Below are 25,877 nucleotides of genomic sequence, written 5' to 3' on the forward strand. Positions count from 1 at the left end.
TGCAGCAATGGTCCGACCAAGTCTTACATGCCAGGGTTTGAGCTTAGGCGATCAACCAGGGAGTGAAGGGCTCCGGATCGCCTCAACTTGTACCAAAGATTTTGAGGGGGGGAGTGATGTTATGCATGTAACTATGTAATACTTGCTGCCAGAGGGCGCGACTGTTGGGGTCCTAATGATCACCTGCACACATGTGCAGGGCCAGTATAAAAGATTGGCTGCCATGTTGTTTAGGCACTCTGGAGTTGTAATAAAGAAGACTAAGGTCACACTAAGTTTAGCTTACAGTACTCAGCCTTGTGGAGTTCTTCTGTACATAACAAGGGTGTAGTGGAATGTGAGAAGGAGGATTATGTGTTTTCAGTGTGCCTTTGCCTGTCCTAGTGCTCCTACTCAGTGCTACATCAGTGGCTGCAGCATGGCTGGTGGAAGACTGCTGACTTTCAGGAGGGGACACTGTGGATGGTCTTGCTGGATGACCTCAGACTGCACCACCTTGGCATGGGAGGCAACAGCCTGAGCTGACTGGCTGACAGGCAACAGCAAGTGCAATGGCGGAGTGGCAGTGGTTGGAGGACGAATGCTGTCACCTTGAGAGAGGACAGTAGGTTCGTGCTCCATGGAGCCACTGTCAGCCTCCCGGGGTGGCGGCTCAGCATTCCTAGTAATCTGTTGGAGGACAGATTGCTGGACTGCTGTGACACCCTGCAAGCTCCTTTCCACACTAATAAATGCAACCAGGATGGCAGCAGTCTGAGCTTAGATGTTGGGTGGCTTCTGCTTGTGCTACAATGGAAGCTGAGACATTAGCCATCAGATGCTGCACCATGGTCAGGTCCACAAGTGCGATAATGGAGTTGACCATCTCTTCCATGCTGGAATTCATGGGCTTCAGTAGTCTTTACCTGAGGCAGGAGCACGCCCAGAAGAGGGTGAAGAAGGTAAGTTAATTAAATTTTTTAAGCTTTTTTTTGTAGGCCTAGAGGAGGAGGAGTGTTCCTCGAGACCTGCAAGGAAACCCTGGACTCTCCTGCCCCAGACGTCCATCCCCCTTAAACGTGATTGTGTCTTCCCCCACCCCAACACATTAACCTGATTGCCGGGTAGCATTCCCGCGGCTCCCTGGTGGCAGCCTTCTGCGACATACACCTTGCTCTCGCCTACCGGCCTCCACATTATCCCCGCTGGGTTTGGGCGGGAGTCGGGCCTGGAGTATGGTAATGAAGCCTTGGAGATAAAATGGCCTGAGCTTCACATTGATAAGTTGGTGCATCCGTAACACTCATCCTGCTGTTCCGTGCTGACCTCTCACCTGAGTTAAAATCAGGAATTTTAAAGGTTAGTTTTACGTTCTTCTACACTATTTTTAAAAAAAGTCAATATAATCCGAGAATTAATTTCCAAACCTTTATCTACTAGCTGTGCTTCAGATATTACAGAAGTACAAACCTTTTTTTAAAAAAGATTTTTGTTCCCCTTGGTTTCCCAGGACCACACTTAATCCAAATCTAAGAGTACAGCTAGATGACCTAATCTCAGGTCTGCAACAGAGTTGTGCAGAGACTGGCTGCTAGGGAGGGGTGTTTGTAAGCAGCCTGGAAAGACTTCTTTCTTTGTAGGAAATGACCTGTCCAATGTTCAACTTAATGTCACTGTATCTCTTTGATAGAAACACTATCAATGAATTACTCAAACAGATCTTTTACCTTCTTCTTTCTACACTCGCTGTACAACTGATTAGAACCTGCTCTATCTGATTTTGTATTCAAGTAAAACATGTAGATTACCAGTGTAACAAGTAAATATGAAACAATGATCCAAGAAAATTATTTTGTACATTTAGTGCCTCACACAGTGGCAACCAGCTTTTCTAAGATGTGCCTCTATGTTTCCAATAAAAGCAGAACTAAAATTTTAAGTGCGGAAACATAAAATAATCTAAATAATGCAGCAATAATAAAACAATACTGTGAGAGTCTGATTAAATCAAGAAGGAGCCGACACGTTACTGTGGATTTCTTTGCTATTTGCAGCTTTTTGTTCTCCTTACCTACTTGAATGCATTTTCTTCTCTTGGCACTGAGTAGGGTAAATGTATATGTAGATCTCCATTTCCTTTGTAATTACCAGGTTTCTTAGGAAGATTGCGCAGGGTGATTTGGTGAATCTTGAGACAATGAGCGACCTTTGTCTATGAATAATCACTCCGTCACGTCGTAAAGAATGGAGTCATGCCTTTAAAAGTGGACAAGATGTAGCAGTTTATGTCAAATCTCTCTCACAGCTGTTTTGAGTTTGTTAAAGTTGTTGAAGGAGTTCTGCAGATAGATCTCCATAGATTGTAACATTCTTCTCATATAGTGCAAGCAGCCATTTATTCTGGATTTCTGTGGGACTTTTTTCCAGGATTAGTGTTAAGAAATGTTATAAGGTTCAACAGCAAGCCCCTTCAATTGAAAAATAAGGCAGGAAATAGGTGGCACATGGATTAGAGCACCAGCTTTCACTGCTCAGACTCCCCTGAGTTCTGAAACTAGTGGTATAGAAAATCTCCTTCACTTTGCTGGGTCCGATATGAGATGAATTTGGGCACTCTCAGGTCTTCCGCTTACCTCACTCTATAAAAAATGTGCATGGCTACAGGGAAAGGCTGGGGAGCGGGACTAGCTGAAGTGCTCTTGCAGAGAGCCGGCACGGGCTGATGGGCCAAATGGCCTCTTTCTGTACTGTAATCATTCTATGATTCTCGTTTCTCCGGGTCACGCTGCAGCACAGCTCGGATTTCCTTCGCTTTGATCACCTTTGGGGTTTGGAAAGGAATTGTCACAGACTTATTCTATCCCTGCATTGGTCTACAGATTTGGTTTTTTGCAATATGTGTTATTTTGCCTCTCTTAGGAGATTGCATGATTGCTGGTGGGTGGGAAACATCGGGGATCGTGATGCTCAGATGCAACATGACAGTAAAGGACAGGCTCAATGGACCAGCTATTCTTCTCCTTTCCTTCATTTATCATTGGACCATTGGTGTGATCCTTCTTGGCAGCAGGAATCCCACCAGGAACATACCATACAGATCTGATGAGCCCCAACCCAGAGGAATTGGTCAGGGTTGGGGCAGAGTTGAAAGGGCAGGCAGAAGACCCACTCCATTGGAACTCCATCCCGAAGAGGATAATTCCAACCTGGCTGTCAAAAATTAAAAGAATCATTCCATTCCTAGCATTGACCTCACCTTGAACACAAATATTCACCAAAAATATAAACATTTAAAAATATAATAAATCAGGAGAGTCTACTGTTAAGTTGAAGTCATTTTTAGTGCTTAAAATGTTGAATTATTAAATAATTCAAATTAAACAATATAAATAACAGAAAAGTAGAAAAACAATGCTAAAAAGTTTGAATTATTACATCATTTGAATTAAAAAACATTAAATTAAGAGTAAACTATCCTCCAAATCCAAAAGCTCTCTTTTAGTCTACGTTTATTCCCTTCTTTTAGCTGCTCTTTTGACTTGGAAGTTTCTGATATTTGGAATTACTTTCAATTGTTTAGGGTACCAATGAGACCCTGTTGAGCATATCCAGTACAACAAAGCAAACATTTGAGTCATAAACACATTCTTCAGCTGCCTCCATGTTGCCTTCAGCTTGAGTGGATGGTTTCTGGGATTAATAAGGGACATTTTGATGCAATTTTGGGTAGTTAGCACTGCTGCTTTCTTTGGGAAACTATTTTTCAAGTGGACCTCCTAAAAGAGAGGTAGATCTGGGGATGAAGCTAAAAGACCTAAGAGTCAAGAATTCTTGATGTTCAGCATGTCCAACCAATGCAGAGCAGCAATTAACAAAGCCAATTTTAGAATGTTGACCTCTATAGCCAAAACAGTAAAATACTCTATTCAGACTACACCCGCAGTACAGTGTACAGTTCTGAGCACCAAGACACAAAGGAAACATTCAGCAGTTGGAGGCAGTGCAGGGAACAGAGAAAAGACTGATACCTAGGCCTAGAAATTGGCCTCCTTAGCGCCTCCCGTTATCGCCTCCGGGGGCACGATAACGGGTGCTAACGACTTAATGACTGGGCACGGCGAAATAAACGACTTCCGCTATATTGGCCGAGAGGTTTGTGGCAGCGGTAACACATTGCGCCATGATCTCCTGCACCTGGAGATCATGACGTCATTGTCCTGCACATTGCTCTGGTAGCAACCCGGACCCGAACTTCGGTTCCACTCCCTGCAGCATCACCGGGCGCTTTGGGGACGCAAATTAAAAGGGATGTTGGTGCGGTAACTATAAAAATTGTTGCAATGCATAATTTCAATTTTTCCCATTTGTCTTAGGCCGTGATCAATCAGCCCGACACTCTGCTGGAGTGCATGGGGCAGTTAACTTGTTCCAATGCAGAGCCAGCAGCGATAGCCCCTTTATGGGAGGGAAGGAGCCTCGGATCTCAGCAGCACTGTGCCACTACTACCCCTCCTGCGTCCTTTTAACGCTCCAGGAAGGAAGTGGATCACTTGATTTATCACTCCACTTCCTTCCTGGAGCACTAACATCGAAGTTACAGAAAACTGAGAATCATTAGCACCTGTCGCTATTCTTTCCAGCTTTCAAAAACTCCCGAATTTCTCTCCCCTAGTGTTGGAGTGAGTTATGAGTACTGGGAAATTGTGGGTTTTACAGTCTTGAAAGTAGGTGGCTGAAAAGTGAACTTATAGAGGCATATAAAGTATAATAGTATGTAAAAGGTAAATCCAGAAAATGACTAACTTAAATTGCAAAAATAAGACAAGGAGTTCAAGCTAGTAAAAGAGAAACTTAGAACTATTATCAGAAGTTCTTGCTGACAGAGTGTTCAATACATGGAATGGACTCCCAGATAAAATAGTGGAAGCCAAAACCTTTGAATCATCAAAGAGCCAATTGGATGCTGTAATGAGGAGATTTTAGGCACTTTCTGGTTGGACGGACTGAATGATCTTCCTTATCTGTAATTATCAAGTGATTGATGGAGAAAGCAGTTGAGATATTGGAGGAGACTTTCATCCTCACACCTGGGCAGTGATTTGGTGGAGCGATCGCCCGCTCATTATAGAACCTGCACAGTTTTCATTTTATGGAATGGAAATCAGGTAGGTTCTATAACATGCTGGCGGCCTACTCCACTAAATTACCGTCCAGTCAGTGAAGATGAAAATTCACTTCATTGTGTCAGTTTTCTCGGCACTAGCAGATCTAGTAATTTAAATATTGACTCATTCCTACTGTAGAATTCATATTTCATGAAAGAACTGCTGTGTGTGATGCCATAGTAGCCCATTGGCATCCTCTGTTGCCTGAAGGTAATAAATAGATGAAAGGCACAGCCTGCCATCATTCTGGGTCCATATTTTCAGATTGTGGTCAAAGTAAACCCACAGTAGAAGGCTTTACACCAATGTTGACTATATTCCAGAATAAAATATGTTATACAAACAGTGTTCAAATCTTGGACCAATTCCATGCGGGTTTCAATTTGTGAAATTGATATGCACGGAACTTTAAGGGTACCATGGTAGTTGAATGCTTTAGACTCCAGATATAAAGAATAAGATAGTATCTCCAGCTCAATTGGCATCCACAGGGATAACTTGGACAAGTTATCCAGTTTTGGGACAGGTGGTCACTTGAGCTCCAATTAGCTGATAATGAATTGGCATTGATGCAATTAGAGAGAAGTCTTGTTATTCTGACTAAAGGTGGAAGCGTTGTTATGGGAGACAGTGGGAATTAACCTAAAATGGACAACAACAACTTGTATTTATATAGCACCTTTAACATTATGAAATGTCCTAAGGCGCGTCACAGGAGTGTTATAAGACAAAAAATTGACACCAAGCCACATAAGCAGATATTGGGGCAGATCAAAAGCTTGGTCAAAGAGGTAGGTTTTTAGGAGCGACTTAAAGAAGGAAAGAGGCGGAAAGGTTTACGCAGGGAATTCCGGAGCTTAGGGCCGTGGCAGCTTAAGGCACGGCCATTAATGGTTGAGCGATTAAAATCAGGGATACTCAAGAGGGCAGAATTAGAGGAGCACAGATATCTTGGGGAGTTGTGGGACAGGAGGAGATTACAGATATAGGGAGGGGCAAAGCCATGGAGGGATTAGAACACAAGGATGAGAATTTTAAAATCGAGGCATTGCTTAACCAGGAGCCAATGTAGGTCAGCGAGCACAGGGGTGATGGGTGAGCGAGACTTGGTGCGAGTTTGGACACAGCAGAGTTTTGGATGACCTCAAGTTTATGGAAGATAGAACGTGGGAGGCCAGCCAGGAGTGAGATGGAATCGTCAAGTCTAGAGGTAACAAAGGTATGGATGAGGGCTTCACCAGTAGATGAGATGAGGCAGGAGTGGAGATGGGCGATGTTATGGAGGTGGAAATAGGGGGCCTTAGTTATGGCGTGGCTATGTGGTTGGAAGCTCATTTCAGGGTCAAATATGACACCAAAGTTGCAAACAGTCTGATTCAGCTTCAGACAGATGCTAGGGAGGGGTATGGAGTCGTGACTAAAGAATGGAGTTTGTGGTGGGGACCAAAGACAATGGCTTCGGTCTTCCCAATATTTAGTGGAGAAAATTTCAAGGAAGAAAGATATAAATACGATAATTATTTAAAGCATATTATAGCTTCCAGACAAAATCTCTAAGATATAAATTTAATTTATTTGAATTTAAATGAAAACAACATTAATGTCTTTAGACTGTCTATAAAAGTAGCAGTATTAGTTAGTGTTCTCTGGTGTATTGCATCCCCAGTCCAAGTCTCCTGCCCCATGTGTATTTGATCAGAGCTACATCACAGTGAGTAGAGCTGATATGAAACAAGTGGCAGGTGATAAAAACCAGAGAAGAAATGGCCTACTCTCTCAGTTGATCTCAGGTGATGCAAGGAAAGAACACTTACGGCTGGATTTTTGTCATCCTGTCTCTACAGGGTTAGGGCACATCTTACACCTGCGGTCTTGACCTTTCCATGATCCCTACCCAGTTTTTTGAATCAAAGGCCATTAAGCATTCGTGGTAGACTTCAAACAAGGTTCTTGCCAACAAGTGGTACCCCCAGGGAAAAGCCAACGTAAGAGATTTTCTGCCACATTAAAGGGGCAGAAGAGCCCGGAGACACAGAACGTGTACCATTGATGGCCTTGGCTAAGGTATGAGCTGGAGCTGAAATGGAAGGAGAGGGTACTGCTACAAAGCTCTTCTCTCCCCCCCCCCCCAATCTTAAAGGCTAGAAACTACAATCAGCCTTCACCTGCCATTCTCAAGGAGCAGAAACAAGGATGGATGGGATGGAAATGGGTCAGTAATCTGGGACCTGCTCCCTACCCCCATCAGCATTTGCAGCGCTGGGCAGCCAGCGGTGGTCCCAGCAGGAGTAGGGTAGGGAAATTCAGGTTGGGGTCGTGAGACATTGGTAGGCCTCGATGCCAAATTTTGCTGCCTTTTCAGGCAGCGTAGTGGAGGATAATCCTGCTCATAGTGTCAACATAATTTACGAGTTCAAAGGGCACATTGTGTTGTACTGCAAAATTACAATTTAACTTTCCATTTTCTAAATGGCATAATTTAAACGCATCATTTAATGCAGCTTCTGGTGTACTCAGGCATCATTTTCAATCCTTCTACCCATCGCATTAATAAATGGAGGCATTATATCATGCAACAAATAATTGGACTGGCATTAACTTCTGACACTCTCAACCCTGCAGAGATCCCCTGGCAAGCTGAGCCAGTTCCTCATAATTAAAGAAAAATAGCATCTGGGTTCTTTGAAATAAAAATACATTCCTGACAATTATGCAATTACAGTTTTAACAGTGGCACTAAAATCTATAAAGTAATGCTTTGTGTTCCACAGCCGCCATCTTTTTGGACAAAATATTCAGCAGGAAGCGGTTTCAAGTCTCAGTTAAACTGCAGTCATTGATATTTTGCCTTCTCTAATTTGCACTTAGAATCTTTCCATTATAAGGAAAAGAAAGACTTACATGGGTCAAATATTTATGTGAAAACTTAGAGGTGATGCATGTTTCCTGCAGTAAGTGGATCAGTTGTTGCTGCCATGCCTTGAGAGGTGGTGGACAGATGGAGCAACTATTAAATTACAACATCCGCTTTATTGGTCTCTTGAGACTTTATTAAAAAGTGGAATTAAAAGGAACTTAGTTTGAACCAATCTCTGTTTAAAAATAACTTTGTTCAAGTTTTTAAACAGTGATTGATTGTGCAGAAATCATTAAATAAACTTTAGACATAATTTTATGAATTTGTGCTCCTAAGATGGCGCTTCGCCTGCTGGGAATGCATACCAACCCTTAGTGTCAGCTTAAGTTCAGAGGTCAAAGAGAACTTGACTGCAAGGTCAGCGATCACTAGGATTTTCTGTCCGTGAGTGCATATTCATAAAATTACCCTATTGGTTTTTGTTTTGTTGTATAAAGTTGAGAAAACAGTGGTACCTACTGTGCTCTGTCAATTATAGTGATGCATGTATGATGTTTTTAATTTAAAACTGTCGCTCTTTTTTGTTATAACTATCCAATAGGTGGTGCTTTGGTGGAGTGAGTTTGTTTGCTAATACATTGCAATGCAATGCAGAGGGGCATGGGTTTCACACATAATAAATTCACAATATTAGCTGGGTTGTTGGGAGAGGAGTGCTGAGTAGAATTCAGGTTCTCCTTCATGGCATACTGTTGCACACCAGGGAGCAGGTCATATGTCTACCCTCTCAGTAAGTGGTGCATCGCATGATGGGGGGGAGGTGGCTGAATTGGACCTAAATGAGGCAAATGTTAATCATTTTGCATGTTATTGTCCATTGTATTAAGAAAGTATGCCTTGTATCAATCTTCATTGGTTGCATCAAACTGTCACTGCAATTTTTTTTAAATTCCAATGATTTTGAATATTTATTTTGAAATAATTGAAAGAGCGTGCAATAATTTAGTTAGAGCAGACAGCTGTAAGGATTGACCATCTTTATCCAGAAAATGTAACTGTAGCTGTGGGACAGAATGTGTGAATAAATCTATTATAGCCTTTTGGAAGGTTTGAGTATATTAAGGCAGTGTGTGGAATTGAGTGACTTTATGATAGTTTTGATCTGACATACATAGAAATCCATCAGCATGTTTCAGAGTTTTCCAAACCAAGCTATTGGTAAATCCACAACGGTAGTGTTCTGATTTCGCTCTCTGGAGTGTACACAGTATGAGCACATCCACTTTGTAGTGTATGAAATGATACAATGAACTCTGTACTATGAGCCAGTGACTAGGTGTAACCTGGTCAGTCTTTAATGGCTTCCAGAAGTGAAGTTCAGGTCATATACCGGGCCCAGCACGAGTGTGCCTATGACCCTAGACCTCCGACGGTAGTGCCCCCTGGTGGTGGACATATCTTATGTACATACATTACATCATTTCCCCCCAGTTCTTGGCACAAGTCCATATTGCAAGTTCAGACGGTCCGGAGCCCTTCGCTCCCTGGTTGACCACCTCAGTACAATCCCAGTGCTTTCCGAGTCTCTCACAACTTGGGTCTGAGCGTTGACCTGATGGCTGGACGTGAGTTGATTGGTCGTCTAAGCTCACGGTGCCTTCTTCCAACTGTTCAGATTCGTCAGTGTGTCTTAGCTTGATTTGAACAATGTGTTTCCTGCACATCTGCCCATTCTTGAGCTTAACCATGTACACCAGGTTAGCCTCCTTAATCCGTAACATTGCCCAGGAGCCACTTGGGCCCTTGACCATGGTTAAGTACATACACTGGGTCATTTACAGATACGTCGCGTGACATCAACGCCAGTCGTGATACCACTGCTGGCGTTGATGTCGGGTTTCAACATGATCGTTAAGGTCAGGATGGACTAGTGAGAGTCTGGTTTTGAGGCCTCTCTTCATCAATAGTTCTGCAGGCGGGACCCTAATGAGCGTGTGTGGTCTTTTCCTATAATTGAGCAGTATACGTGACAGGCGTGTCTGCAAGGAACCGTGAGTTACGTGTTTCAGGCTCTGCTTGATGGTTTGAACTGCCCGCTCCACTTGACCATTGGACGCGGGTTTGAACGGGGCTGACCTCACGTGTTTTATGCCATTGTGTTTCATGAGCTCTTGAAACTCTAGACTCGTGAAACATGGTCTGTTGTCGCTGACAATGATGTCTGGCAGACCATGTGTGGCAAACATGGCTCTCAGGTTCTCAATGGTGGCAGTGGAAGTGCTGGATGACATAATCACACATTCTATCCAGTTGGAGTATGCATCCACCACCACAAAAACCATTTTACCGAGGAAGGAGCCCGCAAGGTCGATGTAGATTCTAGACCACGGTTTTGATGGCTATGACCACATATTGAGCGGAGCTTCCTTTGGGGCATTGCTTAACTGCATGCAAGTGCTGCACTGATGCACGCATGACTCTAAGTCCGAGTCAATGCCAGACACCAAACATGGAACCTGGCGATGGCCTTCATCATGACAGTACCGGGATGCGTACTATGTCATCATCATCATAGACAGTCCCTCGAAACGAGGATGACTTGCTTCCACGCCAAAAAAGAATGAGTTCACAGGTGTTTCAATGAAGGATCTGATATTCCGGATCCTGAGCTACATCCTGAAGGGTGGAAGATGCCTGTGCGTGGATTTTTTTAACGTGGGGTGGCTGATGCACACCAGCCACCACACGGGTTAACCAAGATGACTGGAGACCAGCTCTGCTGCACGGATCTAGTGCGCACACACATCGCAGTGTGCACTGGCCCATGCTGCCCCTGGGCCCTCGCCTCTTCTGGGCCCCGCGTACTATGTAACTCCCGTACAAATCTTGCCCTGCCTTTCTTGGGCATTACAACACGATAACCCGACAGTAAACAGTCGGACTGGATGGAAAGCTCATCTTTGCGACGGACATAGGGTTCGGTTTCATCACTCATTTCCTTGGGGATGGTCGACCTTTCCCCGTTTAAGAACACAACGTTTTACAACTGATAGGGTCAGATCCAGATTGTGTAGGTGCTCGGCGATGTCATGACCTGTGACTAGGATGTCGTCTTGGAATACAACGGTCCTGGAGACGGATTTCAATAGGCTCTCCATGTTTCTCTGAAATATGGCTGTCGCTGAATGAATGCCAAAAGGGCACCTGTTGTAAATAAACAGTCCTTTGTGCATGTTGATGCACGTAAGTTTCTTTGATGATTCAACCAATTCCTGTGTCATGTAGGCTGACGTTAGATCCAATTTGATGAATGATTTTCCCCCGGCTAGCTTTGCAAACAGGTCATCAGCTCTCGGTAGCGGGTACTGATCTTGTTTCGAAACTTGGTTGATCATGACCTTGTACTCTCCACAAATCCCGACCGTGCCATCGCTCTTCAACACCGAAAGAATAGGGCTGGCCCATTCATTAAATTCGGCCGGTGAGATGACCCCCTCGCGTTGTAGCCTGTCCAATTCGAGCTCGACTTTTTCTCTCATCATGTGCGGGGCCGCCCTGGCTTTGTGATGGATGAGCCTTGCGTCTGGGCCTAGGTGAATCTGTACCTTGGCTCCCTTGAAGCTGCCAATTCCCGGTTCAAACAGTGAGGGAAATTTGCTCAGCACTTGAGCACACAAATCATCATCCGCTGATGACAAAGCTTTGATATCATACCATTTCCATTTTATTTTCTCCAGCCAACGCCTGCCGAATAACGATGGGCCGTTGCCCGGGATAATCCATAACGGTAGATCATGAACCGCTCCCTCGTATGACACTCTTACTGCTGCACTACCGATGAGCTCTTTGGTGTAGGTACGCAACTTCGCATTTATCGGATTCAGCTTGGGTCTCTCTGCCTTGGTCTCCCACAGCTTTTCGAAAGTCCTCTGGCTCATTATCGATTGACTCACACCCATGTCTAATTCCATGGATACCGGCACGTCGTTTAATTTTACGTCCATCATTATTGGTTGGCTCTTTGTTAGGAATGCACGGACGCTATACACTTCCTCCTCGGAGCTCTCAAATGCCTCGGGCTGCATCGCCAGATCTACGCTGAATTGATTATCATCCACATGGTGTGTCGCAGCTCGCCTGCTCTGCTGTGGATTCGTGCGCTGAAGATACCCCGTCTTTGCACACCCTCTGCATTCATACTGCCTGAAGCGGCATTGATGGGGTCGGTGATTGCCCCCGCAATGCCAACACGTTGGGCTCGGATTTGCGCCCAATGGCAGGCTTTGAGCGGCTCCCGTTCTCACATACGCAGTCAAGTAGGCCCTCGATGGCGAACTTTGAGCAGCTCTCGGTCTAGCAGACGCAGTCGAGTAGGCCTTGCCATATGCAGCTCTGCCGGCCGTCGATGCAATTTTGTGCACAGTACTTGCCGTGGCGTTCCTGTTTTGTCGTGAAGTCTGCTTTGTGTTTTTCTGCATGGACATGCAAGCCTGGGAGATGGTGATTGTTGTGTATCTCTAAAACATGCACTCCCATGTTCCGCCACCAGGGAGCTCATCCCCTGAAGTCCCAAGGGATCCCAGCATCCCTTGGGAGCACTGTATATAGGCCGGCCCCTAAGGCCTGTTCCTCGCTCTGGAGTGTCTTATTAAAGACTGAGGTCACTGTTACTTTAACCTCCCTGTGTGCAGTCTCACCTGTGTTAGGAACACAATAACTGGCGACAAGAATACGAATCCAACGCAAAGATGCAGCAAACTGTGGGCATCCTGGAGAAGTTCTCAGAGGGTGAGGACTGGGAAGCCAATGTCGAACGGCTAGAACAGTACTTTGTAGCCAACGAACTGGACGGAGAAGGAAGCGCTGCAAAAAGGAGAGCGGTCCTCCTCACAGTCTGCGGGGCACCGACCTACACCCTCATGAAGAATCTTCTGGCTCTGGTGAAACCAACAGATAAGTCGTATGAGGAGCTGTGTACACTGGTTCGGGAGCATCTTAACCCGAGGGAGAGCATGCTGATGGCGAGGTATCGGTTCTACACGTGCCAGTGATCTGAAGGTCAGGAAGTGGTGAGCTACGTTGCCGAGCTAAGGCGACTAGCAGGACAATGTGAGTTTGATGGCTACCTGGAGCAAATGCTCAGGAACTTTTTTGAACTGGGCATTGGCCACGAGACCATCCTACAAAAACGTTTGACTGCAGAGACACCGACCCTCAGTAAGGCCATTGCGATAGCACAGGCGTTTATGTCCATCAGTGATAACACCAAAAAAATCTCTCAGCACACAAGTGTTAGCAATGTTCATAAATTAACTGGAACTGTGTTTGTGAGCAGAAATGTACAGGGCAGAAACCACACGTCTGCAACAGCCAGCAGGCCTCAGGTGACCCAGATGACTCAGAGTCCCCAACAAAGGATGAATGCAAGGCATTTCACACCTTGTTGGCGTTCTGGAGGCTTCCATTCAGCCTATTCATGCCGCTTCAAAGGATATGTTTGCAAGAGCTGTGGAACAATGAGGCACCTCCAGCGAGCTTGCAAACGAGCTGCAAGCTCTGCAAAACCTGCTAACCACCACGTGGCAGAGGAAGATTGGTCCATGGTGGATCAAAGCAATTTCGAGCTTCAGAGAGAGGAGGCAGATGCTGAAGTACACGGGGTGCACACATTTGAGATGAAATGTCCACCTATAATGCTAAACATAAAATTGAATGGCTTACCCGTAGCCATGGAACTGGACACTGGCGCTAGCCAATCCATCACGAGTAAAAAGATGTTTGAGAGACTGTGGTGCAACAAGGCATTCAGACCAGCTCTGAGTCCCATCCATACGAAACTGAGAACATACACCAAAGAGCTTATCACAATCCTGGGCAGCGCCATGGTCAAGGTCATCTATGAGGGCACGGTGCACGAACTGTCATTCTGGATTGTCCCAGGCGATGGCCCCACACTGCTTGGAAGGAGCTGGCTGGGCAAAATCCGCTGGAACTGGGATGACATCCGAGCGCTATCACATGTCGATGAGGCCTCATGTATCCAGGTTCTGAACAAATTTCCTTCCCTTTTTGAGCCAGGCATTGGAAACTTTTCTGGGGCGAAGGTGCGGATCCACTTGGTCCCAGAGGCATGACCCATTCACCACAAGGCGCGAGTGGTACCTCACATGATGAGAGAGAGAGTGGAAATCGAGCTGGACAGCTGCAATGTGAGGGCATCATCTCCCCAGTGGAATTCAGCGAGTGGACCAGCCCGATTGTTCCAGTACTCAAAAGTGATGGCACGGTCAGGATTTGCGGCGATTATAAAGTAGCTATTAATCGTTTCTCACTACAGGACCAATACCCGCTACCTAAGGCAGATGACTTACTTGCGACGCTGGCAGGAGGCAATACGTTCACCAAGCTCGACCTGACTTCGGCCTACATGACACCAGAGCTGGAGTAGTCTTCGAAGGGCCTCACCTGCATCAACATGCACAAGGGACTGTTCATCTACAACAGATGCCAGTTTGGAATTCGGCCGGCTGCAGCGATCTTCCAGAGAAACATGGAGAGCCTACTCAAGTCGATACCACGCAAGGTGGTTTTTCAGGACGACATATTGGTCACAGGTCGGGACACCGCCGAGCACCTACAAAACCTGCAGGAGGTCCTCCATAGAAACATAGAAACATAGAAAATAGGTGCAGGAGCAGGCCATTCAGCCCTTCTAGCCTGCACCGCCATTCAATGAGTTCATGGCTGAACATGAAACTTCAGTACCCCCTTCCTGCTTTCTCGCCATAACCCTTGATCCCCCGAGTAGTAAGGACTTCATCTAACTCCCTTTTGAATATATTTAGTGAATTGGCCTCAACTACTTTCTGTGGTAGAGAATTCCACAGGTTCACCACTCTCTGGGTGAAGAAGTTTCTCCTCATCTCGGTCCTAAATGGCTTACCCCTTATCCTCAGACTGTGACCCCTGGTTCTGGACTTCCCCAACATTGGGAACATTCTTTCTGCATCTAACCTGTCTAAACCCGTCAGAATTTTAAACGTTTCTATGAGCGACTGGATTGCGTAGGGCTGCGGCTGAAGAGGTCGAAATGCATCTTCATGGCAACAGAAGTGGAGTTTTTGGGGTGAAAGATCGCGGCAGACGGCATTCGGCCCACAGACGCCAAGACAGAGGCTATCAGGAATGCACCCAGGCCACAGAACATCATGGAGCTGTGGTCGTTCCTGGGACTCCTCAACTATTTTGGTAACTTCCTACCAGGGTTAAGCACCTTTTTAGAGCCCCTACATGTGTTATTGCGCAAAGGTGAGAACTGGGTATGGGGAAAAAAAACAAGTAATTGCTTTTGAGAAAGCCAGAATCATTTTATGCTCCAATAAGCTGCTTGTATTGTATAACCCGTGTAAAAGACTTGCGCTAGCATGTGACGCGTCGTTGTACGGAGTCGGGTGTGTATTACAACAAGCTAACGTTGCGGGGAAGTTGCAACCTATCGACTATGCTTCCAGGAGCTTGTCTAAGGCCAAGAGGGCCTACAGCATAATTGAGAAAGAGGCATTAGCGTGTGTGTTCGGGAAAAAAAAATGCGTCAGTACCCGTTTGGCCTCAAATTTGAGCTGGAAACCGATCACAAGCCTCTCACATCCCTGTTCGCTGAAAACAAGGGGATAAATACTGATGCCTCAGCCCACATACAAAGGTGGGCACTCGCGCTATCAGCGTATAACTATACCATCCGCCACAGGCCAGGCACCAAGAACTGTGCGGATGCTCAGTCGGCTACCATTGCCCACCACGGGGGTGGAAATGGCGCAGCCTGCAAACTTGTTGATGGTGGTGCAGCCCGCAGATTTGTTGATGGTCATGGAAGCGTTTGAAAATGATAAATCACCTGTCACGGCCCGCCAGATTAGGACTTGGACCAGCCAAGTTCCTCTGCTGTCTCTAGTAAAAAAACTGTGTACTGCATGGGAGCTGGGCCAGTATCCCTGTTGAAATGCAAGAGCCAATCAAGCCATTCCAGCGGCGAAAGGACGAGCTGTCCATTCATGCAGACTGCCTGTTGTGAGGTAACCGTGTAGTGCTACCCAAAAAGTGCAGGGAGACGTTCATCTCGGATCTCCACAGTACACACCCGGGTATAGTAATGATGAAAGCGATAGCCAGATCCCATGTGTGGTGGCCCGGTATCGACTCTGACTTAGAGTCCTGTGTACTGCAATGCAGCGTATGTGCTTAGTTGAGCAACGCACCCAGAGAGGCATCACTAAGTTTGTGGCCCTGGTCCTCAGACCATGGTCGAGGATCCATGTCGACTATGCGGGCCCGTTTCTTGGTAAAATGTTCCTGGTGGTGGTGGATGCTGTTTCAAAATAGATTGAATGTGAAATAATGTTGGGAAGCACCGCCACCGCCACCGTTGAAAGCCTGAGGGCCATGTTTGCCACCAACGGCCTGCCTGACATACTGGTCAGTGACAACGGGCCATGTTTCACCAGTGCCGAACTTCAGGAATTCATGACCCGCAATGGGATCAAACATGTCACCTTGACCCCATTTAAACCAATCTCCAATGGGTAGGCAGAGTGGGCAGTACAAACCATCAAACAGAACCTTAAACGAGTCACAGAAGGCTCACTCCAAACCCGCCTGTCCCAAGTACTGCTCAGCTACCGCACAAGACCCCACTCGCTCACTGGGATGCCCCTGGCTGAGCTACTCATGAAAAGGACACTTAAAACCAGACTTTCGCTGGTTCACCCCAACCTGCATGATCAGGTAGAGAGCAGGTGGCAGCAACAAAATGTAAACGATGGTCGTGCCACTGTGTCACGGGAAATTGATCTGAATGACCCTGTGTATGTGTTAAACTATGGACATGGTCCCAAGTGGATCGCCGACACGGTGATAGCTAAAGAAGGGAATAGGGTGTTTGTCGTCAAACTAGACAATGGACAAATTTGCAGAAAGCACCTGGACCAAACAAGGCTGCAGTTCACAGAATGCCCTGAACAACCCACAGCAGACACCACCTTTTTCGAGCCCACAACACACACCCAAAGGATCAACGACACCATGCCGGACCAGGAAATCGAAGCCATCACGCCCAACAGCTCAGCAAGGCCAGGCTCACCCAGCAGCCCTGCAGGGCCAACAATAAGCCAGCCCAGCGAGGGCACAGCCAACACATCAGAATGGACATTTGTACCGAGGCGGTCCACCAGGGAAAGAAAGGTTCCCGACTGCCTCAGCTTGTAAATAGTTTTCACTTTGACTTTGGGGGGGGGTGGAGGCTGGAGTGGGGTGGAGTGATGTTGTGTATCTGTAAAGCATGCACTCCCATGTTCTGCCACCAGGGAGTTCATCCCCTGAAGTCCCAAGGGATCCCAGTATCCCTTGGGAGCACTGTATATAAGCCGGCCCCTAAGGCCTGTTCCTCACTCTGGAGTGTCTTAATAAAGACTGAAGTCACTGTTACTTTAACCTCTCTGTGTGCAGTTTCATCTGTGTTAGGAACACAATAGGTTCAAGGTGGGTTGCTCAGGATAGTCCGTGAATCTGAGCTTGATTTGGTCCAAGTGTTTCCGGTGAATGAGTCCATTTGAAAGTTTGACCCGAAACACGCTGCTCCCCTCTTTGGACACAACAGTGCCGGGAAGCCACTTGGGACCTTATCCATAATTTAATACAAATACAGGATCATTGATTTCAATCTCGCGTGACACATTTGCGCTATCATGGTATGCACTTTGTATGCTCTCTACCTGTTCATGTAGATCAGGGTGAACTAACGAGAACCTTGTCTTAAGTGCTCTTTTCATGAGCAGTTCAGCAGGTGGGATCCCAGTGAGTGAGTGGGGTCTTATGCGGTAGCTAAGCAGGACTCAGGATAGGCGAGTCTGCAGTGAGCCTTCAGTTACCCTCTTCAAGCCTTGCTTGATGTTTTGCACTACTCTCTCTGCCTGACCATTGGACGCTGGTTTAAACGGGGCAGATGTGACATGTTACGGGTCATGAATTCTTTGAACTCAGCACTGGTAAAACATGGCCTGTTGTTGCTCACCAGGACATCGGGTAAGCCGTGAGTGGCAAACATGGCCCGCAGGTTTTCAGTAGTGGCAGCGGACTTGCTCGCCAACATTATCTCACATTCAATCCACTTGGGGTATGTGTCTACATCCACAAGGAACATTTTACCCAAGAACGGGCCTGCATAGTCGATGTGTACCCTAGACCATGATTTGGAGGGCCAAGACCATAAACTTAACAACGCCTCCCTTGGTACATTGCTTAACTGCGAGCATGTATTACATCTGTGAATGCAGGACTTTTAAGTCCGCATTGATACTGGGCCACCACACGTGGGATCTGGCTATCGCTTTCATCATTTCGATGCCTGGGTGGGTACTGTGGAGGTCATTGATGAAGGTGTCTCTGCCCTTCTTGGGGACCACTGCTCGATTGCCTCACAGAAGGCAGTCTGCCTGTGTAAACATTTCATCTTTGCGCCGCTGGAACAGCTATATCTCTTCCTGCATTTCCACTGGGACACTGGACCAGCTCCCATGAAGCACACAGCTTTCGACTAGAGATAATAAGGGGTCCTGGCTTGTCCAGGTTTTGATCTGCCGGGCAGTGATGGGTGATTGTTCACTCTCAAATGCTTCCATAACCATGGCTAGATCTGCGGGCTGTGCCATTTCCACCCCGGTGGTGGGCAATGGCAGCCTGCTGAGAGCATCGGTGCAGTTTTCTGTGCCTGGCTTGTGGCGGATCCCGTAGTTGTATGCGGACAACGTGAGCGCCCATCTTTGGATGCGAGCCGATGCGTTGGTATTTATCTCTTTACTCTCTTTACTGAAAACAGGGATATAAGTGATGTATGGTCAGTTTCCAATTCGAATTTTAGCCCAAACAGGTATTGATGCATTTTCTTTACCCCATAGACACATGCTAACACTTCTTTTTCAATCATGCTGTAGGCTCTCTCAGCCTTAGACAGACTCCTGGATGCATAAACAACCGGTTGCAGTTTCCAGAAATCATTAGCTTGTTACAATACACACCCGACGCCATATGACGACGCATCACATGCTAGTACCAAATGCTTACATGGATCATACAACACAAGCAATTTGTTCAAGCATAACAATTTTCTCGCTTTTACGAAGGCATTTTCTTGGCTTTTGCCCCAAACCCATTCGCCCCCTTTTCGTAGTAAGACATGTATGCTGAGACTCAGTAAGAAGTTACCAAAGTAGTTCAAGAGTCCCAGAAACGAGCGCAGCTCCGTCACGTTGTGTGGTCTCGGTGCTTTCTCGATTGCCTCCGTCTTCGCGTTGGTGGGCCTGATGCGGTCCGCCGCAACCCTCCTTCCCAAGAACTCCACTTCAGGCGCCAGGAAAATGCACTTCGAGCATTTTAACCTGAGCCCCACATGGTTGAGTCGACTAAGAACCTCCTGCAGGTTCTGCAGGAGCTCGACTGTCCCGACCTGTGACCAAGATGTCGTCCTGGAAGACCACGGTGTGCAGGACCGACTTCGGTAAACTTTCCATATTTCTCTGGAATATCGCTGCCGCTGATCGGATTCCAAATGGGCATCTGTTATAAACAAAAAGACTTTTGTGCGTGTTGATGCAGATGAGGGCCTTCGATGATTCCTCCAGCTCCTGCGTCATGTAGGCTGAAGTCGATTCCAGCTTTGTGAACATCTTTCCTCCCGCCAGCGTTGCAAAGAGGTCGTCGGTCTTTGGTAATGGATATTGGTCCTGCAGGGAGGAATGATTGATAGTTACTTTGTAATCGTCACAGATTCTGATGGTGCCGTCTCCCTTGAGGACTGGGACAATAGGACTGGCCCACTCGCTGAACTGGATCGGTGAAATGATGCCCTCTCTTTGCAGCCGGTCTAGCTCGATCTCTACCCTTTCTCTCATCATGTACGGTACTGCTCTCGCCATGTGATGGATGGGTCACACCTTCGGAATTAGGTGGATCTGCACTTTTGCTCCTTGGAATTTCCTGATGCCTTGTTTGAACAGCGAAGGAAATTTGTTTAAGACCTGGGCACACGAAGTGTCGTCAGCGGGCGATAGCGCTCGGACGTCGTCCCAGTTCCAGCGTATCTTTCCCAGCCAGCTCCTGCCGAGCAGTGTGGGACCATCGCCTGGTACCACCCAGAGTGGTAGCTTGTGCACCGCTCCATCGTAGGAGATCTTTACGGTAGTACTGCCGATCAGTTCTTTTGTGCAATTTCTTAGTTTCGTGCGAACTGGAGTTAAGACTGGCCTTGAGGCCTTGTTGCACCACAACCTTTCAACAGTCTTTTTGCCCATGATGGACTGGCTCACGCCTGTGTCAGCTCCATTGACACCGGGAGTCCATTTAGTTCAACATTCAGCATTATCGGGCGAAAATTCGTGGTGAATGTGTGCACCCTGTACCTCTGCCTCCTCGATCCGAGGCTCTGGTTCGTCGTGATCCTCCGATGATCTGTCCTCCTCTGCAACATGGTTTATTGGAGGTTAACAGGCTTTGCAGCTCGCCTGCACACTCATTGGAGGTGTCCCATTGTTCCACAGCCCTTGCAAACGTACTCTTTGAATCGGCATGAATGGAAACGATGATCATCCCCGCAGCGCCAACAAGATGTTAATGACCTTGCATTCATCACCCTTGATGATGGACTCTGAGATATCTGCGGACGTGAGGCTGCAGGTATGTGTGACCTGCCTATACGTTACGATTCGAAAACAACATCACTTTGTTCACAGTACTTGTTGCAACACTTGTGTGCTGAGAGATTTGCTTTGTATTGTCACTGGTGGCAATGAACGCCTGGGCTATCGCTATGGCCTTACTCAAGATTGGGGTCTCTACAGTCAAAAGTTTGTGAAGTATGGTTTCGTGGCCAATGCCAAGTACGAAAAAGTCTCTGAGCATGTGCTCCAAATGTTCTTCAAATTCGCAATGTCCTGCAAGGCGTCTTAGCTCGGCGACATAACTCGCCACTTCCTGGCCTTCAGATCTTTTGTAGGTGTAGAACCAGTACCTCGCCATCAGAACGCTTTCCTACGCTTTCAAATGCTCTCGGCCCAGTGTGCTTAAATCGTCGTACAATTTCTCCGTGGGTTTCGCTGGAGTGAGCAGATTCTTCATGAGGCCATACATTGGTGCCCCACAGACGGTGAGGAGGATTGGCCTTCGTTTGGCAGCACTCTCTTCTCCATCTAGCTCGTTGGCCACGAAGTATTGGTCGAGTCGCTCCACAAAAGTTTCCCAATCATCTCCCTCTGAGAATTTCTCCAGGATGCCCACTGTTCTCTGCATCTTTGGGTTTGCTATCTGTATCTCTTGCCAGTTGTTGTGTATGGAGAAAGAGTCAGACAGAACACTGTGAGCTCAAAGTAAAGTGTGACCTTAATCTTTTATTGCAGGTCACCAGAGTGCCTCTCTAACCTGTGAAGCCTCCTTATGTACCTGCTGTGCTCCCAAAGGATTATGGGATCCCTCGAGACTCCAGGGGATGAGCCCTCTGGTGGCTGTACAGAGTAAATACAAGTCCACATATATAACAATTACCTTTATGGTTCTGCTTTTTAATTTGGCCCCTAGATGCTCATACTCCCTCAGCAGAACCTCATTCTTTGTCCTATCTATGTTGTTGGTACCCACGTGGACCACAATAACTGGATCTTTCCCCTCGCACTCCAAGTTCCTCTCCAGCCCTGAGGAGATATCCTTAACCCTGGCACCAGGCAGGCAACACAGCCTTCGGGACTCACGTTCTCGGCTGCAGAGAACCTTATCTATTCCCCTAATGATACTGTCCCCTACCACGACAATGTTTCTTTTACTCGCCCCACTTGAATGGCCCCCTGTACCACGGTGCTGTGGTCAGTTTGCTCAACATCCCTGCCGTCCCTGCTCTCGTCCACACAGGGAGCAAGAATCTTGTGCCTGTTAGACAATTGCAAGGGGTGTGGCTCCTCCCATGCTATTTCCTGGGTCCCCATACCTGCCTTATGTATAGTTACAACCTCCTGCCCCTGACCACCATCCAAATTTGAATTAATTAATCTAAGGGGTGTGACTGCCTTTTGGAACGCACCGTCCTGATAACTCTCCCTCTCCCTGATTGTCACAATATCCGCAGTTCGGACTCCAGCTCATCACCGTGGAGCCTAAGTTCCTCGAGCTGCAGGCACTTGCTGCAGATGTGGTCACGGTGGACCTCAGTGGTGTCCAACAGCTTCCACATGTTGCAACAGTAACATATCGCCTGCCCTGTCAGCTATAATGTCTTTAATTAATTAGATTTAGTTTTTAATCCCGGCCCCTAATTTAAAGCAATGTCCAAGGAAAGAGAGAGAAACTCACCAACCAATCACTTCCCTGCTTTCCCGTGACATCGAATGTAGTCACACTACACTTTAAAAGTATTTAATTGGCTGTAGAGCGCTTTGGGACATCCTGAGGTCTTGGAAGGCGTTTTATTAATGCAAGTCTTCCTTCCTTCCTTTCTTCCTACCTCCCTCCCGCCCTCCCTCCTGAACTGTCCGTCAAGGGTATCACATGCATCTCAAATCAAAACAATTACATTCAATAGGACAAGTAAAGTTCATTGAGCACAGTGGCCTGGATTTTCCTCTTTGGGCGCAACCCAGAAATTGCATGCTAAATTGCCCCCGAAGCTGGGCCCATTTTGCAGATGTCGAGTTATACTCAAGTATCCCAATCACATTAGAATATGCCTGAACTTTAAAGGGGCATAAATCAGCATAAACAATCAGGGCTCAAGGAAATGTTGAACCCACACCATATATTTCTCCTGTGAGTCTTAAAATTAATAGTTTCAACACATTTAACCATCATTCATGCACATTAGCCACAACATGTTTAAGAACCTGCAGTCATGGAAACTCCATTCCCTAGCCACTTACTTCATCCCTCTCCCCAACTTCTGTCTGAGGCTGAACCAGACTGTTCGCAAGCTTGGTGTGGTGTATGTAGCACACAAATCACTGACTCCACGGTCTGGTGTTAATCTAACTGCTGTGACCTTCATCCTTTATTGAACAGCTCCAGAGTGACTCTCAGGTGTGGTGGTGAGCCTTTTATACTGCCTCTTGCAGGTACTTTCAGGTCTCCCACCACAGCGCCCTCTGTGGTGTACCATTGTGCTTATTATACATTTAAAGTACCAGGACGATACACACATCAATACATAACACTTGGTGTCATATTTGACACTGAAATGAGCTTTCAACCACATATCTGCAGCATAACTAAGACCCTCTATTTCCACCCGTCTCTGCCCTTGCCTCAGCTCATCCGCTGCTGAAGCCCTCATCCATGACTTTGTTCGCTCTAGACTTGACTATTCCAACGCACTCCTGGCTGGAACCCTACATTTTATCCTACGTAACTTTGAGGTGATCCAAAATTCAGCTGCCCGTGTCCGAACTCACACCAAGTCCCGTTCACCCATCACCCCTGTGCTCGCTGACCTACATTGGCTTCCGGTTAAGCAACGCCTCGATTTCAAAATTCTCAACCTTATTTTCAAATCCCTCTATGGCCTCACCCCTCCCTATCTCTGTAATCTCCTCCAGCCCTACAACCCCCCGAGATATCTGCGCTGCTCTAATTCTGCCCTCTTGAGCATCCCTGATTATAATCGCTCAACCATTGATGGCCATGCCTTCTGTTGCCAAGGTGCCACGCTCTGGAACTCCCTGCCTAAACCTCTCCGCCTCTCTACCTCTCTCCTCCTTCAAGACGCTCCTTAAAACATAACTTTTTGACCAAGCTTTTGGTCATCTGTGTTAATTTCTCCTTATGTGGCTCGGTGTCAAATTTTTTATCTCATAATACTCCTGTGAAGCGTCTTGGGACGTTTCATTACGTTACAGGCACTATATAAATACAAGTTGTTGTTGCTGTTGTCTCTGGGCGTACGTGCGGAGAAAACTCCAGGCCATTTTGTTCAAAACCACTGCTCAGAGAAAGCTACAATATTTTCACCTGACTAGATTAATAATGAGATGGGGAAGGGGGGTGGAGGGGATCCTGAGACCCTGCTTTTTTACCCGTATCTCGTTATTAGTTTAAAGGTGAGGGGAAGATTATGAGGCTTCTTTTTGCACATGTAATTAATTACTGGATAATTAAATAGGCTTTGCAAATCTTGTGTAATTATATTTTTGAATTCCAGATTTTTAAACCTTATGTGGTAATTCTGAGAGCTGACCTTATGGCTGCAGTTACGTATTATGGATCTAAGCAATAGAACCAAAACCAGCATAACATTACCTCATTTAGATCTTTTAGTTAACTTGTTGGAATAACAGATTGAATTCAGCAATTGTAGGTCAACATAATGATCATATTTGCTTGAATCAGCCTTTTGATGTTTCTCATAAGAAAGATATTTGATCCTAATTCCACTGAAAGTAACCAAGGACCAAAGCATTTACAGAGAATTGTATGGTATATATAACTTTTAATGAATCTAAACATGTCACCTTCCCATATTAGTTCTAAGTAATGTAATGCCACTGTGAAATTAAAAATATTAACCTCAGCACCACAAGGTTTATATTAAACAAGTGTAAAGAATATGTTTCCAATCATCTGTTGAATTTATCCACTCTGAATTGCTTTGTATAGGAAATTACATCAAAGCATTGAATTTGCAAAAGAATGTACTCAATAAGTGGACAGATTTTATGGTTAAATAGACCTGAATATTTGCTTCTTATAGTAGTTGTTATTGTGTGATTAAATTTGAAAGAAATTGGCTGTTATATCAGATATCATTCAGATGATTTACAGTATAAGAAATATTCTGTAACTCCTACCATTATCCCTTATGTCATTGATATTGCTTTCAACTCAAAGTAATACAAAAACACTTAAATAGTACCTCAAAGCACAAGATGATTGCACTACCTCCTCCTGGCAGGCGCAAGCTAAACCTCGGTATCTCACCCATATGGTTATCCAATCCTGTCCTTAACTGAGGAATGCAATCCTGGCTGACCTTCCCTCTCTCTAAATGGGCACAGAGGCCAATTAGAACACCCCACTTACTCAGTGCAAACTGGGAATTACTCAGAGTGGTGAGAATGTGGAACTCGCAACCACATGCCGTGGTTGAGGCGAATAGTATAGATGCATTTAAGGGGAAGCTAGATAAGCACATGTGGAGAAAGGAATAGGAGGATCTCTCGAACATAAGAAATAGGAATAGGAGTAGGCCATCTGGCCCCTCGAGCCTGCTCCACCATTTAATAAGATTATGGCTGATCTGATCATGGACTCAGCTCCACTTCCCTGCCCGCTCCCCATAACCCTTTATTCCCTTATCGCTCAAAAATCTGTCTATCTCTGCCTTAAATATATTCAATGACCCAGCCTCCACAGCTCTCTGGGGCAGAGAATTCCATAGATTTACAACCCTCTGAGAGAAGAAATTCCTCCTCATCTCAGTTTTAAATGGGCGGCCCCTTAATCTGAGACTATGTTCCCTAGTTTTAGTTTCTCATATGTGTGGAAATATCCTCTCTGCATCCACCTTGTCGAGCCCCCACATTATCTTATATGTTTCGATAAGATCACCTCACATTCTTCTGAACTCCAATATGTATAGACCCAACCTACTCAACCTATATTCATAAGTCAACCCCCTCATCTCTGGAATCAAGCGAGTGAACCTTCTCTGAACAGCCTCCAATGCAAGTATATCCTCCCTTAAATACAGAAGCCAAAACTGGACACAGTACTCTAGGTGTGGCCTCACCAATACCCTGTACAGTTGTACCAGGACTTCTCTACTTTTATGCTATATCCCCCTTGCAATAAAAGCC

The 25,877-nt window shown here is 46.1% G+C and overlaps 1 protein-coding gene across 7 annotated transcripts in view; it reads left to right on the top strand.

Annotated features, from left to right (window-relative positions):
• crppa (CDP-L-ribitol pyrophosphorylase A) overlaps window positions 1-25,877 on the top strand; it is a 717,155-nt gene that overhangs the window by 672,252 nt on the left and 19,026 nt on the right. The window contains exon 10 of one of the 7 annotated variants that reach the window (XM_070879973.1): window positions 8,338-8,385. The exons of the other annotated variants lie outside the window; for them this stretch is intronic. Coding sequence (XP_070736074.1) covers window positions 8,338-8,376 — 39 coding nt within the window. The 3' untranslated portion in view covers window positions 8,377-8,385. Of the gene's footprint in view, window positions 1-8,337; window positions 8,386-25,877 lie in introns of those variants that run through there. 7 annotated transcript variants of the gene reach the window in all.

This window comes from Pristiophorus japonicus, chromosome 5 (assembly GCF_044704955.1).
Source record: "Pristiophorus japonicus isolate sPriJap1 chromosome 5, sPriJap1.hap1, whole genome shotgun sequence".
Taxonomy (NCBI): Eukaryota; Metazoa; Chordata; class Chondrichthyes; family Pristiophoridae; genus Pristiophorus; species Pristiophorus japonicus.